The sequence below is a fragment of the Salmo trutta genome, chromosome 1 (assembly GCF_901001165.1).
Source record: "Salmo trutta chromosome 1, fSalTru1.1, whole genome shotgun sequence".
In the NCBI taxonomy this organism is placed as follows: domain Eukaryota; kingdom Metazoa; phylum Chordata; class Actinopteri; order Salmoniformes; family Salmonidae; genus Salmo; species Salmo trutta.
Window position 1 is genome coordinate 24,109,445 of NC_042957.1, and position 17,568 is coordinate 24,127,012.

Genomic DNA, 17,568 nt, shown 5'->3' on the forward strand with positions numbered 1-17,568 from the left:
CCCCAGATAGCATATGAACTCGTCATTACACTGAACAAAAATGTAAATGCAACAATTTCAAATATTTGACTGTGTTACAGTTCATATCAGTCCATTGAAATAAATGTATTAGGCCCTAATCTACGGATTCCACATGACTGGGAGTACAGATATGCATCTGTTTGTCACAGATACCTTGTATCAGACAATCAGTCAGTATCTGGTGTGACCACCACTTGCCTCACGCAGCACGACACATCTCCTTTGTATAGAGTTGGTCAGGCTGTTGATTGTGGCCTGTGGAATGTTGTCCCACTCCTCTTCAATGGCTATGCGAAGTTGCTGGATATTGGCGGGAACTGGAAGACGCTGTACACATCGATCCAGAGCATCCCAAACATGCTCAATGGGTGACATGTCTGATGAGGCCATGGAAGAACTGGGACATTTTTTGCTTCCAGAAATTGTGTAGAGATCCTTGCGACATGGGGCCATACATTATCATAATGAAACATGAGGTGATAGCAGTGGATGAATGGCATCTCTGTGCATGCAAATTGCCATCGATAAAATGCAATTGTGTTTGTGGTCCGTAGCTTATGCCTGCCCATACCATAACCTCACCATGGGGCACTCTGTTCACAACGTTGACATCAGCAAACCGCTCGCCCACACGACGGTACAGTTGAAACTGGTATTCATCCGTAAAGAGCACACTTCTCCAGCATGCCAGTGGCCATCGAAGGTGAGCATTTGCCCACTGAAGTTGGTTATGACGCCGAACTGCAGTCAGGTGAAGACCCTGGTGAGGCCAACGAGCATGCAGATGAGCTTCCTTGAGACAGTTTGACAGTTTGTGCAGAAATTCTTCACCTGTCCGGGTGTGGAGGTCCTGGGCTGACATGTGAAGCCGGATGTGGAGGTCCTGGGCTGGCATGGTTGCACGTGGTCTGCGATTGTGAAATGACGTTGGAGGCGGCTTATGGTAGAGACATTGAATTCTCTGACAACAGCTCTGGTTGACATTCCTGCAGTCAGCATGCCAATTGCAAGCTCCCTCAAAACTTGAGACATCTGTGGCATTGTGTTGTGGACAAAACGGCACATTTTAGTGGACTTTTATTGTCCCCAGCACAAGGTGCACCTGTGTAATGATCATGCAGTTTAAACAGCTTCTTGATATGCCACACCTGTCAGGTGGATGGATTATCTTGGCGAAGGAGAATTGCTCACTAACAGGGATGTAAACACATTTGTGCATAACATTTAAGGGAAATACGCTTTTTGTGCATATAGAACATTTCTGGGATCTTTTATTTCAACTTATGTTGTGTTATATTTTTGTTTCTCTCAGCCTAATGGCAAAGTGTGTAGAATAGCAGGACATTAGCTCAGGGATTATTTGAGTTTAACATTTAGAGGAAATTTATAAAGGGAAAGATTTATATTGTTAATTTCCATGTGAGCTCTATGCCTGGAAATGCCATTGTCCAGAGCAAAGGATGCCAATTTCAAACTCTCCAAAAAAGGGTTTACAATTTAACTGAATGTATGTAGTTTCTTTCTGTGACTTTAAATAATATTTCTTTTAAAACTTTGATTCCTAAAATATCTGTACAGAGATGTGGTCAAGTCCATCAGATTTGTCTAAAATCCTAAATGAATCAGGAATGAGCAGGGTCAGCTATACCACAAGGACCCGTTATTCATGTCCTCATTACATGTAGTGCAACAGGACCACTCATGATCTGTAAAGTTCTCTACTTTTGATAGATTTAAACAAACAATATTTGAATCACCATGGTCACAACTATAAACAGTCAACTCCATCTGCCTGAAAGATTCAAATAGAATAGGAATTTTGGTTCAAATATGTTCAATTTAATTAAGTTTTAGAGTTATAAAGCAACCGAGGAAAAACTCAATTGCTGCTCTATATACCACTTGAATGAAAAATAAAAATGATATTTTTGTCAACACCATAACACATGAACTCCGTCAGATTTTTGTCTAACATCAACTTCAGAGTGCTGAAAGTTCTGATAGAATGGTTATTTTTGCATTGGGGATTTTCAAATTAATCATTTTCCATATTTTACAAATGTTTGTATTGAACTTAGACAGAAATAAGACAGAATAAGCCTGTTTTGAGTATCTGTTGTCAACTCTGTCACTGATGGCTAACCCCCTTTTTGTCAATATTCTGAAAAAATATGGAAATCACTGTTCTGCAACATATGCTTAAACAAATTAAGTATTTGTTGTTCTAGACCTAAGGGATAATGGGGCCCCGCGGAACTGCGCCACGCCACTGCAAGTAACACATCCTTACCTTGGTTTAGCAGAGCACAGACACATACATACAGATTCACACTGTTTTCTGTGTCTGGACTAAAGTCTTAATCCAACTCAGGGGGCAACAATCTCCACTCTGAGCTGATAAGAGTTTTATTGACTATGATGTGTGTGACTATGATGTGTGTTTATGCCCCTGTGTGTGCGCTTGTGCGTGCGTGCGCGTGTATGCACAGTATACCCATGTATTCCTGTATCTGTATGTTTTCCTACCAGGGATGTGTTTGGCCCAGCCGATGTTGACCACCAGTTCGCGGTCGGCAAGGTCACACAGTATGGTCAGGGCTTTGATGTCACTGTCGGGGACGGTGGGGTCCGGCATGGCAAAGATACTCTCTGGTTCAGCCACCAGCAGGAGAGAGACCACCTTATTCTCTACCAGACCACCAAGAGGAACTGAGAGAGAGACAGAGAGAGAGAGAACGAGAGATGTTCATTTAAAATAGCCTTTATTAATATCTAAATGCACAAATGTGAGCCTGTCGTGAGAGAAAGACAGAGAGAAAAAAAAGAAAGGGAGAGTTTTTTTGTATTCTTACATGTTCTCTTCTGTGGCAGGCCGTGTTGAGGGTTGAGGTAGGGGCTGTTCTCAGAGTCTATCCTTCTCTTGTACTTCTGTCTGCCCCCACGCACCCGGTCCAGACGCACACCTGGGACACACACACACACACACACACACACACACACTCAACTTTAGGTACATTAAACACAGCATGTGTACACAAAAACACTGTATTCCTGTTTAACACACTACCACAATTTCAAAACCAGGAGAGTGATGCACTCTTCAAATTCATTTGATTGACATGTGTGACATCTTTAAGATTATAGGGAGCCTTAGAGATGTCACAACCCTGTAACACAATAAGCAACAACACATAGGCACACGATGACAACTGCTCATCTTAACAAGCTCAGCGGTAACCATCAACATGGAGATAAGGAGCTAACAGCAAGATTAGGGGGGTAAAAAGGGGCACGTGGTGGGGGTAGAATTTGGGTTGATATTTCACAGCCACAGCACACAAACGGACATGCGCGCACGCACATTGGCACACTCCATCCTCCAGTGACACCCTATCCCCCTCCAAAGAGAATGCATCTGTCATACTAATGTGACCTAGAGAGCTTTTATTAGAGGTCAGAACAAAGGCTGCTGCCGAAACAAGTCCGTATGTTCTGACCTCTGCTGCTAGAAAAAAATACATGGCAATTTAAAGACAATTTCAGTGAGTGCAGGTTTTTTTTCTTTTCTTCAAATATATGCCTTTTGAACCCAACACCCAAAGACCTTTCTTTCGTCACTACAAAATTTGAGCTGAGCGTGCCAATTTCTCTTTATATGATCTGCTTAACTCCCTGATGACACATCAATAGTCCCTGAATAGTAAGATAAGAGCTGTGTAGACTCCCCTCACATGACTGAAGTCCAAAGTTTAATGACTTGAGGCTCAATTTGATAGAAAATAAAATAGCTTGAGACTTGACTTGGACTTGTAACCTCAAGACTGGGGACTAGACTTTGACTTGAGACTGATGCCTTGAAATGATCTGGACAGGTTTTGTAAAGTTTTGTCACTCATTTTGTGGCACAGAGTCTCCATGGATTACGCTTCACGCAGCCAGAGACAGTAGTCGCAGCATCGCACTTGCAAAAAACGTGCAACAGATTGGCTAGTGAAACACAGTCAGCCCTCTGATTGGACCAGCAAACTGTCAATCAATGCAAGTCGGGTGAACTAGCTAACAGATTGTTGATTTGCTGTACAGGCTATAGGATCGGGTGCAGCGCAAACTTCAAATTGTAGGAGAGGATTGCCATAATAAATAAATAAATATGCAGCTCCAAAAATTGTTAGGTGACCAAGAATATTAACTGTTTACTTTGCAAGCTCACCAGCAACGGAGCATCAAGCAACAATTACTAACACAGAGCTACTTGTCTTTTGGTGTGTCAAAATGTCTTGAAATTTACTTATGAAGCTTGCATTTGGATTAAAAAATAAAAAATAATTATTACATAACCAAATATGTTGCAGACAAAATAATCAAAAGGGCTGTCTGGTAGCCTCAATAAATAGACAAAGATTTGTATTTAAATAAGTAATTGTTTCGATTTTTTTTTTTTACTTGACTTGAGACTCCACTCGATTTGACTTGGTTTTAGAATACACGACTTGGACTTGACACGAGACTCTACCCGTTCTACTTGGGACTCGACTTGAGACTTACTTTTGACTTGAATAATAGTGACTTGGTCCCCCCTCTGGCCTGAGGAGATGAGAGGGGTATTAAGGAGTCAACAGGCGGGTAAGCTAGGACCCCTGGAGCTTTAGTGATGTTGGTCCTTCCGCTGTGGTTGGAAACACGGTCTGGATTAGTCTAGTGGTTGGCAGGTGCTACAGTTTGAAGTTTGGGACGGGTGATGATGAGGGATGAGGATGTGTGTACTGGGAGGGATTTCACTGTGTTGACACACACACTATTGCCCCTTTGCTTTCACATAATCCAGTGTATGTGTCAACACAGTGAAATCCCTCCCTACACACACATCCTCATCCCTCATCACCCATCCCAAACCTCAAACTGTAGAAACTGCCAACTGCTAGACTAATCCAGACCATATTTCCGACCACAGTGGAAGGACTGACATTGCAGGCTGACGTTTATTATAATGAATTTTGCCCTGAAGGCAGAACTGAGCGATTTCCACTAGATGGGCCACCTGCAAAGTCAAAATTGGCTAGCTATATTGGACAAATTAGTGAAAACAACAATTCGATTTTTGGTCTTAATTTAAGGCTAGGGTTAGGCATTAGGATTAGCAGTGTGGTTAAGGTTAGGGTTAGGTTCAAAATCAGATTGTATGACTTTGTGGCTGTGCCAGCTAGTGGTAACTGCAGTGCTGCCTCCAGAACAAGATTCATTATGAAAAATACTTACCTGCGTTAGAGGTGGTGAGGTTTGGTGTGAACATGTAATCTGATTACAAAAAAACTGTAACCGTAATCAGTTACGTTACCAGCAAAGATATTGTAATCAGATTACAGATACTTTTGAAAAACCTGATTACTTATACATTCAGAAATTACTTTTAAATGACTTTGAGTTTATGAGTAAATGTTTGTGAGAGAAAAATGTATTATGACACCTTTATGTTTTCTCAATGCCATTCAATTCAGCATTGAAAAAAGGCACAAGTTTTAGTTCGTTCCACCTGAGTGAGTCTGACCACAAGTCAGAGACCACTATGATGACACACCAAATGCTTTGATTGATCGTTTTTGTCTTCGAATGCCTCTTATGTTGAAAGTAATCAAAAAGTAACTGAAAGTAATCAAGATTACGTTAATGAATTTGGGTAACCCAAAAGTTACGTTACTGATTACAATTTTGGACAGGTAACTACTAGCCCAGTGGGTAGTAGTTACCTGCCCTCCAGGACATCTACACCACCCGATGTCACAGGAAGGCCAAAAAGATCATCAAGGACAACAACCACCCGAGCCACTGCCTGTTCACCCCACTATCATCCAGAAGGCGAGGTCAGTACAGGTGCATCAAAGCTGGGATCGAGAGACTGAAAAACAGCTTCCATCTCAAGGCCATCAGACTGTTAAACAGCCATCACTAACACTGAGTGGCTTCTGCCAACATACAGACCCAATCTCTAGCCACTTTAATAATTAATAATTGGATGTAATAAATGTATCACTAGTCACTTAAACAATGCCACTTTATATAATGTTTACATACCCTACAGTACTCATCTTATATGTATATACTGTACTCTATACCATCTACTACATCTTGCCTATGCCGTTTGGCCATCGCTCATCCATATATTTATATGTACATATTCTTAAATCATTCCTTATGCTTGTGTGTATAAGGTAGTTGTTGTGAAATTGTTAGATTACTTGTTAGATATTACTGCACGGTCGGAACTAGAAGCACAAGCATTTCACTACACTCGCATTAACATCTGCTAACCATGTGTATGCGACCAATAAAATCTGATTTGATTTGATTTAGTAACTAATGGATTACATTTAAAAAGTAACCTACCCAACCCTTTGTGTATGTGTGCGCGTGTGTGTGCGCCTCTGCGAGGCAATTAGCAATCAGTGCTGGAAGGTGTCTTTCACCTCTGCTAGGCAATTAGTACTTTGTACTTCAGTTTCCCCTGTTTCTTCAGTGGCAGCTGTAAGCAGTGGTATTATCAAGCGGCAGTATTGTCGCCGAAACAATGACTATCTGCCGAGTTGTTTTGAGGAAGGAAAGAGAGGAAGGCTCCACACCACTCTCTCACTTGAGTTATCTTACCTAGTTCTTTTCTAATGATCTAATTTTGGGTGCAACCCTTCAAATTTAGTTTACACTGCGCGCACAACACGTGAAATTCCTAGTCTTGGCAGCATTTGGAAGTGCTGATCTGCGGTCAATAGATATTGCCCTTCAGTTCCTATATTTTTGGCCCTGACAGAGACATTGATGTCATCTAACACCAACCAGTTGCCCTTGGAGATTTCCTCAATGAGCTTGACACCTTGATAAGCTCATTTCCTGACAATGGCTCACCACTCATTGTTTTGGGCGACTTTAACCTCCCGACGCATGACTTTAATTCAATTCTTTGCACCTCTTCCTTTCCACTCCTTTCTTCTTTTGACCTCACCCTTTCCCATTCACCTCCCATATTCACTAGAGTCTGTTTGCCTACTAATCTCACTGCAACCCCCCTCCATGTTTCACTACTTTGTTTCATTTTCTCTCCATCTCTCTTCCAACCCTACCCCTCCAACCCTGCCTGGAAGCCTAGTGTTTAGAGCGTTGGGCCAGTAACCGAACGGTTGCTGGATCAAATCCCAGAGCTGACAAGGTCAAAATCTGTCGTTCTGTCCCTGAGCAAGGCAGTTAACCCACTGTTCCCCGGGCGTCGAAGACATGGATGTCGATTATGGCAGCCCCCCACACCTCTCTGATTGTGGAAGACACATTTCAGTTGAATGCATTGAGTTGTACAACTGACAAGGTATCCCCCTTTCCCTACCCAGATGGTCATGCCTCGCAGCAATCTTCACTTTCTCTCTCAAACTACTCTCTCCTCTATCATCTCTCCCTTCTGCTAAATCCTTCTCCCTCCTGACTCTGCCTCTTCGACCCTACTCTCTTCCCTTTCCGCATCCTTTGTCTCTCACTGTCTACCTTTCCTCCCGGACGGCTCGACCTTCCCCTTCCGCTCCGTGGCTGAGTGACTCACTGCGTGCTGACAGAACAGAGCTGCGGGCAGCTGAGCGGAAACGGAGGAAAACTAAACTTCCAGAGGATCTATCATCCTTCCACCCCTTCTCTCCATCTTCTCTTCATCTGTATCCACTGCTAAAGCTGCTTTCTATCACTCTACGTTTCAAGCTTCTGCCTTCAACCCTGGGAAACTCTTCTTCACTTTCTCCTCCTTCCATAGTCCTCTACCTCCTCCCCCTACTCTGTGGACGACTTTGTCAACCACTTTGAAAAAAAAGTTAACGACATCCGCTCCTCATTCATTCAGCCTACTAAGCCCACTGATCCCACTTACACAGAATTGCCCTATGCCTTGACTTCTTTCTCCCCTCTCTCTCCAGATGAAATCCTGCGACTAGTGATGTCCGGCCGCCCAACAACCTGCCAGCCTAACCCCATCCCCTTCTCCAGACCATCTCTGGAGACCTTCTCCCATTCCTCACTTCCCTCACCAACTCATCCCTGACCACTGGCTGCGTCCCCTCTGACTTCAAGATGGCCAGAGCTCCCCTCCTAAAGAAACCAACACTCGACCCCTCTGACGTCAAAAACTACCGAGCAGTATCCCTTCTTTCTTTTCTTTCCAAAACACTTGAGCATGCGGTCTCTGACCAACTCTCTCGTTATCTCTCTCAGAATATTATTTTTTACCCTAACCAGTCAGGCTTCAAGGCAACTCACTCAACTGAGACCACTGTCCTCTGTGTCACAGACGCTCTCCGCTCTGAGGAAGCTGACTCTCTCTCCTCGGTTCTCATCCTCCTAGATCTATCCGCTGCCTTCGACACAGTGAACCATCAGATCCTCCTCTCCACCCTCTCAAGATTGGCCATCTCAGGCACTGCATAATCGGTTCTAGGCCCTCTCCTCTTTTCACCAAGTCACTCGGCTCTGTCATATTCTCACATGGTCTCTCCTATCACTGCTATGTGGATGACAATCAACTACTACTCTTCTCCTTAACCCCGTCTGACATCCAGGTGGCAACACACATCTCTGCGTGCCTGGCAGACATTTCAGCTTGGATGTCGGCCCACCACCTCAAGCTCAACCTCGTCAGAATGGAGCTGCTCTTCCTCCTGGGGAAGGCATGCCCACTCCAAGACCATCACGGTTGACAATTCCACAGATTCCCCATGGACCTGTCATTCTCTGCAAACATTAAAGCAGTGACTTGCTCCTGCAGGTTCATGCTCTACAATCCTCAAACTCTGGACCTCGAAGCCAGTTCCACTGCATTTTTTCCTTGTTCCCCTCTAATCAGGGACTGATTTAGACCTGTGACACCAGGCGTGTTCAAGTCATTATCAGGTAAAACAGAAAACCAGCAGGCTCCGGACCTTGTAGTGTAAGAGTTGAATACCCCGGCTCTACAACAACTCTTGAGTACAACCTTTCCTCACACAGGAAGTGGTGCAGGTCCTAATCCAGGCACTTGTCATCTCCCGTCTAGACTACTGCAGCCCTCTGTTGGCTGGGCTCCCAGCTTGTGCCATCATCGTAAGTTATCCAGAATACCACAACCCGCCTGGTGTTCAACCTTCCTAAGTTCTCCCATGTCACCCCACTCCTCCATACACTCCACTGGCTTTCAGTCGAAGCTCGCATCATCTTCAAGATCCTGGTGCTTGCCTACAGAGCAGCAAGAGGAACCAGGGGCGGATTGGGCATCTGACAATTTTGGCAAATGCCAGATGGGCTCGACCATTCTTTTATTGGGAGGGCTGGTCAACATTTACACCCTCAAAAATGTATATAAAAATAAAACAATGAAAAAGGTGACATGGCCGGCATCCCATGGGCCTCTTAAGAATCTGAGACGAGGTCACGCAAACTCACATTCAAACTCTGTCATCAGTTAGACAGCCAAGATCATGGATCGTAAAAAAAAAATGGAAAGGGTGCCTGTAAACGTAGAAAAAGCACATTCTACGTTGTCATCTCACTCAAAACTTCCTATTTTTGGGGAGGCTAAAACCATGATTTTTTTCAAACAGTAAAGTGAATTATCTTCATGATTCCTGTAATGAATGGATAAAATGCCAGGGCCAAATGATTGTCCCAGTCCACCCGTGAGGGAAACTGACCCTCCATACCTTCAGGCTATGCTCAAACCCTATATCCCAAGCCAAGCATTCGGTTCACCACCTCTGGTCTCTTGGCCCTCCCTACATCTGTCTTTTCTTACTAGCACTGAGTTTGCTGATAAATACTTTGTTGAGGGAAAATGTAATTAATACGATTGATGTGTTGTTGTCTCACCTAGCTATCTTAAGATGAATGCACTAATTATAAGTCACTCTGGATAAAAGTGCCTGCTAAATGACTCGAATGTCAAATGTAATGTAAATGTGTGTGCGTGTGTACTCTGTTATCCTGATTATCCTCCACTGTTATTTTTGTCCCTTTCGTTGTCAGCACATTCCGCTCTGAAGAGTTACACTTAGCTCTGATGTGTATGAGTAACTCTCAGACCATCCTCTTAGACACACACACACATTCTACACTGTTGGATTGATCTGAGGAGTCCGATAAGGAGGCGGTTGTTGGGTCACTGCCCCTCCCCTCTGCTCGCACCCCTGTTTGATGTCCCCCTGCACCCCTCGAAGGGGGTGGGATCAAGAGCACAGATATCCACTGAGCAGGAAACGGACCAGGGCAACATTCTACATGGCATCATGCTGTGCGATCTGGAATTTTAATTCGGGAGCCCCACTGCAATTTCTTTTAACAAATAAAACTGCTTTCCAAGTGCCCTAGAGAAAAAAGTTAACCCATACTACAGAGAAAACGGCTTGTTTCTAGCCTAAACAGTTCAAAACGTAACGTTTTTCTTAAAGAGACAGTGTACAATTTTCAATGCCATGCATCTCAATGGTAAAATAGTGTTTTTACACAACCTAATATTCCAGAAATTACTTTTTAATTTCAATGGCAGGTATTTGTATAAACATTTAGCTTTTTAGAATAAACAAAATGTATTTACAGGATTACATATTAGTTTCTAGGGCACAACATGTTTAAGTTTGGAGCACCAATGAAACATTTGCAGTCAGCATGTACACTACCGGTCAAACGTTTTAGAACACCTACTCATTCAAGTGTTTTTCTTTATTTTTACTATTTTTACATTGTAGAATAATAGCGAAGACATCAAAACTATGAAAAAAAAGCATATGAAATCATGTAGTAACCAAAAAAAGTGTTCAAATAGCCACCCTTTGCCTTGATGACAGCTTTGCAAACTCTTGGCATTATCTTAACCAGCTTCATGAGGTAGTCACCTGGAATGCATTTCAATTAACAGATGTGCCTTCTTAAAAGTTAACTTGTGGAATTTCTTTCCTTCTTAATCCATTTGAGCCAATCAGTTGTGACAAGGTGGGGGTGCGGGTATTCAGAAGATAGCCCTATTTGGTAAAAGACCAAGTCCATATTATGGCAAGAACCGCTCAAATAAGCAAAGAGAAATGACAGTCCATCATTGCTTTAAGACATGAAGGTCAGTCAGTACGGAAAATTTCAAGAACTTTGAAAGTTTATTCAAGTGCAGTCGCAAAAACCATCAAGCGCTATGATGAAACTGGCTCTCATGAGGACCGCCACGGGAATGGAAGACCCAGAGTAACCTCTGCTGCAGAGGATAAGTTCATTAGAGTTACCAGCTTCAGAAATTACAGCCCAAATAAATGCTTCCCAGAGTTCAAGTAACAGACACATCTCAACATCAACTGTTCAGAGGAGGCTGTGTGAATCAGGCCTTCATGGTCGAATTGCTGCAAAGAATCCACTACTAAAGGATACTTAATAATAAGGGTGAACGGATGATCTCCACATGTGTATTTCCCACCGTAAAGCATGGAGGAAGAGGTGTTATGCTGTGAAGGTGCTACTGTCTGTGACTTATTTAACCAGCATGGCTACCACAGCATTCTGCAGCGATACGCCATCCCATCTGGTTTGGGCTTAGTGGAACTATCATTTGTTTTTCAACAGGACAATGACCCAACACATCTCCAGGATGTGTAAGGGCTATTTTACCAAGAAGGAGAGCAATGGAGTGCTGCATCTGATGACCTGGCCTCCACAATCCCCCAACCTCAACCAAAATGAGATGGTTTGGGATGAGTCAGACCGCAGGGTGAAGGAAAAGCAGCCAACAAGTTCTCAGCATATGTGGGAACTCCTTCAAGACTGTTGGAAAAGCATTCCAGGTGAAGCTGATTGAGAGGATGCCAAGAGTGTGCAAAGCTGTCATCAAGGCAAAGGGTGGCTATTTGAAGAATCTCAAATAGAAAATATATTTGGATTTGTTTAACACTTCTTTGGTTACTACATGATTCCATATGTGTTATTTCATAGTTTTGATGTCTTCACTATTATTCTACAATGTAGAAAATAGTAAAAAATAAAGAAAAACTCTTGAATGAGTAGGTGTTCTAAAACTTTTGACCGGTAGTGTATGTGTAGTAGCAAAGCCACTGAGGGAGGAACTATGTAAAGCTGCCTGGATAATGATCTGATGTCAACAAATACCCTTCCTTATTAGCTTACTGCACATCTGTCAAACTCATTTCACGGAGGGCCGAGAGTATTACGGGTTTTCGCTCCTCCCTTGTACTTGATTGATGAATTAAGGTCACTAATTAGTAAAGAATTCCCCTCACCTGGGTGTCTAGGTCTTAATAGAAAGGAAAAAACAAACATTCGCAGACACTAGGCCCTCCATGGAATGAGTCAGACTCCCCTGGCCTACTGGAAGCTAGTTAGTCATGCACTGGGTCATGAAAGGATGTGAAAACCTCTGATTCTTTGAAGAGATAAACAAATTAAGGAATAGAGCTATTATTATGTATATAATATGGCCAAGCCTTAGCCATATAATTCAAATTCAACTCATTCTATTTCAACTGTGTGCCCAGAATTTAAATTTAAAAAGTCCCCCATGTGATTAGAGCTATGTGATATGATTTACTGTCATATCCTCGACACACAAGGACAAACCTGATAGATAAACAATGCTCAGGGGAGAGAGAATGCATAAAGCCCTTCTTCTGGTTTAACCTTATGAGGTAAGACCAGTGTTCCAAGTAGTGGAACAATTAGAATGTTTGTTAGTCCACTGCCCTACTGAATTCTAAAATCGAACAGTGGTTCCATGCTTAATCAATTTCTAATCAGGTCTCTATTCTAGACCGAGGGTCTCTATCCTCTTGTGTTTACATGGACCTCTCTCGCCTGTTAAAAGGCACACCCCCCCTGTCTCTACCTTTACTGCTGCCCCCCAGAGGAAGAGGGGCATTACGTGGCACAATGGGGTGCGTTACAAGGACCACTACCAGGGTGTTTACGATGGGAGTTACGAGGGGCGGTTCACATTTCATGGAGGTCCAGGAATCCCACAAGGCATCTGGGGGAATTTACGAGGGGGGGGGGGGGGGGGGGGCTATAGGAGCCAGAGCTGGGTGCGGGAGATGCCCTTCCCCTATTAAAAGGAGCTGATTAAAAAAGGAGACGCACACACTCGCACACACTCATGCTCGCACACAAACACACAGGGTGACAGAAAACAGATGCTGAATCCTTCTCACCCTGGTTGACGGATGATTAAATCAAAGCTGATGAGCTGAAGGGGGAGGGAGCAGGTGGCAGTAAACTCTCTCTCTCTCTATTAACAGCTGTCGATTACTCACATGCAGCTTTCAATAAGTGGCTCATACAGTGAAGCTTTGCCTTTTTGGGTCACTTCTTTATCTAGCCAACAATATGTCACCAGTCACACACTCCAGTCCTGACCACAAGACCATGAGAGCACTGCCCCAGACACTCACTGTAAAACTCTGAGTGTTTGGGGGCCATGTAGAATGTAAGATATGTGTGTTGTTCTGGATAATCTATTTCTATTCTGTGTGTGAGAGTAGTGAGTCAGAAGGAATAGAGATCCACTGTATGTGGCAGACAGCCATGGTCTATTTTGGAGGTACAGTAGCATCCTATAAAGATACACCATACATGAACACTGAGCAGTGAGCAGGCACACTAGCAAGCACCAAAGGGCGGGACCTGTTTAACAGGTAAAGGAATTACATTTGACACTGAAATCAATACACATCTATTAGTTGAGAGGAAGTTTATATCCACAAAAATATCCAAGATCTTTATTTGTATATTTTTTCTATTCATTGTATTATAACACTGTTATAAGACTTAATGGATAAAGTTATATTGGGATACAGAAAAGTATATATTGGCATATATGGAGGAGTATATATATTTCAAGGTAAATAAAGGAGTACGTGTATTTGGCATTGAGGAGTAGAGAAGTTCCTTCCTCACCTTCTCTCATCATGCCGACATTGAGACACTTCATGAAGCGACAGGCCTGACACGACTTCCTCCTCCGCTTGGTGATCTCACACTCACTGGTGGCAGGGCAGCTGTACTCGATGTTACCTGTGGGTTGGAAAGAAAGGAGAGGGGTGTAGATAGAGAGAAAGATGTAAAGACAGAGAGGGAGAGAGAGGGGAGGACAGATGTAGAGACAAAAAGCCAGTCAATGAAAGGGAGCAATTTTCTCGATCACTTACAAAACCTTTCCTTCAACCACTACAAAACAAACAACAAGCTGAAAAGAGACAGGGAACTCTAAGAAACAATGACGAAAAACCAGGATAATGTTCTGGAAGTCAGTCAATCAGCAGCACTCTAAGCTGCCACGCCCTATTACATCCAGGTAACATCTGATCACCTGATCTACTGTAAGCATTTCATCTGACAGCCATGCAGGTATGAACCATGACCCTTGTCCTGCCCATCTGTGTGCGGTGGCGGCTAAACTAGCCTAAAGCGGGTCTGAGCCTACGAGGGCCATGACCCATTCACAGACAATCACATTAAAACAACACAACAACATGCTGCAAACATATGGATGAGCCACGCCCACAAACACACACAGGTCCAGCACATTCCCACACTTTCCTCTTGTGTAAACAGTCCTCAGCTTCAACAACAGATGCTGTGGGGCAGGTTAAAACACTGTTGGCAACACATGCTGTCATGATCACCACCGTGTAAACATATACACAGTGTACCATATGTGTACATACACATGCACTTTTACACTCATCATATGCTGGCTGCTACTCTGTTCTTTATTTTACCCTTATTATTATCTATCCTGATGCCTAGTCACTAACACATTTTATTCCTCGTGTTACTATTTTTTTGATACTCCGCATCATTGGGAAGGGCACGTAAGCAAGCATTTCATGGTAAAGAAAACACCCGTTGTATTCGACGCATTTGATTTGGACACAACCACTAAGGCCTTTACTGTATAGGCGGAGAAGGCATGGGAACCTGTAAGCTTGCATCCTTAGAGTTGATCAGGTGTTGATACTAAAAACAGGCTGTAGGAACTCATCGGCATACTGCAGGTTTATATGTATAAAGCCATACACCTCTGCCCTTTGACCATATACTTTTTACACACGTGGGCACTTCAGTTGAGCTCTTAACCTCAATGCTTATGTGAGTTGGCCTTACCCTGAATGGTCCTCTTGAAGAAGGCCTTGCAGGCCTCACAGGAGGCCACTCCGTAGTGGTACCCAGACCCCACGTCTCCACACACCAGACACAGCCTCTTAGCCACAGAACCCAGCATGAACTCACACTTCACTTGGCCATCCTCACCACACAACCGCCTGGAGAGAGAGAGAGAGAGAGAGAGAGAGAGAGAGAGAGAGAGAGAGAGAGAGAGAGAGAGAGAGAGAGAGAGAGAGAGAGAGAGAGAGAGAGAGAGAGAGAGAGAGAGAGAGAGAGAGAGAGGAGGTTACACTCACATATATGGTACATGCACCCAAGCATAAACCAATACATACACAAATGGGTACATACACACAGAGACAGACAAAAAGACACACAAACACCTGCCTGTTGGCTGTGCCGTTGTTCCCCATGCCTGCTTTGTGTCCATAGAGCCCTGGTGAGTCCAAGCCGTTGGTGCGGTTGTGGCCCTTGCCCAGGGGGCCGTAGCTGGAGTTGGTGTCCGAGGAGGATCCCCCGGGACTGGGTTGGGCTGGGCTGTCCCCCTGGGAGCTGGGGCTGGAGGGCTCATGCTTTATGGAAGGGGGACAGGGGGGGTCCAAGCCCCTCACTGACATCCTGCCAAGGAGTCTGGGGGGGGGTACAGTAGGATATATTTATGGTAACATCTGGTAACATGGCATAATGGATTTAACGTGCCCTTTCTGTCTAGATCTATCAGTCAGTTACAACACTTGCCCTCAATGTAGACCTACACAAATACACCCAACCATGCATTCCCATACAACCTCATACCTGTCCTGACCAGGTACTCACTGACCAACCATTATCCAGCACCCGTTTTCACTAAACTTCCTTTATCCTTTCCCTTACTCCATCTATCACAAGGACAAACAGAAAAAGGGTAGGAACCGTCTCCCTCTCTCCATTCCCTGTCACTCTCTTTCCCTATTCCTCTGTGCCTCATACCCCTATCCCTCTCTCCTGATCCCTTTATCTCTCTCTGTCTATCTAGCCATCTCCATGCTCACCCACCCAGCCGTTTGCAATTTCCCACATATGCAAAGCTGAGGTCCATTAGACACACAGGAGATTGCTTAACATATGGAAATCCAAACAAAGATCCTGGACCAGATCGTTTTTTTCTTCCAGACCTCTTGGGGAAGGTATGCCGTAGTCAGGGGCACAACTTTCACTGGGGATGGGGGGATATGTCCCCCCCCACATTCTGAAATTGCATTTTTGTCCCCCCCAGTTTTATCTTTGGAATGTGATACAAAACGAGCAAACGGTGTGCTTTAGGACCATGCGGATGCCTCCGAGCAGTTGGGTAGCCTGTTTGGAGTGTTTATCCGACAGGATAAAATATATATATTATTATTATTATTATTATTATTATGTCCCCCCCACTTCTAAAACCAAAGTTACGCCCCTGGCTGTAGTAGATATTACCAGTTGTGTTCAATTACCTAAACAAAGTCTATAGATTTGATTTTTAACTCTGTCTAGTTGAGCATTGTAGAGGTATTCATTTTGGGAATGTGTTGTGTTTCTATGCTAGTACAAACGGTGTGTTTTCACATTCTACTGTATGGAGGTATGTTCATCCCCCTACAGTGGGCTACAATGCACATGACAGTATTCTAAAATAATGCTCACACACACACAGGCACACGTACATGCTGACCCATGTGACCATAGGCTCCTACCACCTACACATACTGTACACACTTCACTCTTCATTCTCAGACATGCTTTCAAATGTGGTCACGTGTCATCGTAAACACTTGAACAAAAATACACACATGCTTGCATGCCATCGTGTGTCGCCATACCCCCTCCCAGCTCATGGCAGGAACCCAAGCTCTGTTCCTGCCATGTAAATCCACACAGTCATGACCACCACTCATTTGACAGGCAAACTATCTGGCTGCCCTAAACACCACCAGAGTCAACCATGACCACGCTCTATCACCCCTCGAAATCCACAGAGAGAGAGAGAGAGGGGGATAGAGACTCAGAGAGAGAGAGAGAGAGAGAGAGAGAGAGAGAGAGAGAGAGAGAGAGAGAGAGAGAGAGAGTCATTCAAACTTCAACCTCATTCTACTTCAGTTTTATATTAAAATAGATAAACTGATATATTGTTCACTCCGAAGTGGTCCAATAAAGCTGGCAGAGGACAAGGGAGTGTGAGGAGACCATTTTGTTCTCTCATCAGCTATCCATCACAAAGGTAGATATTGCTGTGTCAGCTCCACCTAGACCTGAATTGAGGCATTCTCCCATTACTTAGTGGCAGTAGATTTTTCTTTCATAATGCAATAGCATTAGAGTGGAATGGTAAGACGTGGTGTGATATCTAACCTGACAGATCTATAATCTACAGCTCTTCATAAAAGCTAA

At 43.8% G+C, this 17,568-nt stretch overlaps 1 protein-coding gene across 2 annotated transcripts in view; it reads right to left on the reverse strand.

The window, feature by feature from the left end:
- Positions 1–17,568, reverse strand: part of LOC115191722 (estrogen-related receptor gamma) — a 38,931-nt gene that overhangs the window by 4,695 nt on the left and 16,668 nt on the right. For both annotated transcript variants that reach the window (XM_029749589.1, XM_029749581.1), the window contains exons 2-6: positions 15,553–15,795; positions 15,166–15,323; positions 13,957–14,073; positions 2,874–2,984; positions 2,548–2,730 (exon numbers count right to left, since the gene is read on the reverse strand). In XM_029749589.1, coding sequence (XP_029605449.1) covers positions 2,548–2,730; positions 2,874–2,984; positions 13,957–14,073; positions 15,166–15,323; positions 15,553–15,782 — 799 coding nt within the window. In that variant the 5' untranslated portion in view covers positions 15,783–15,795. The remainder of the gene's footprint in view (positions 1–2,547; positions 2,731–2,873; positions 2,985–13,956; positions 14,074–15,165; positions 15,324–15,552; positions 15,796–17,568) is intronic.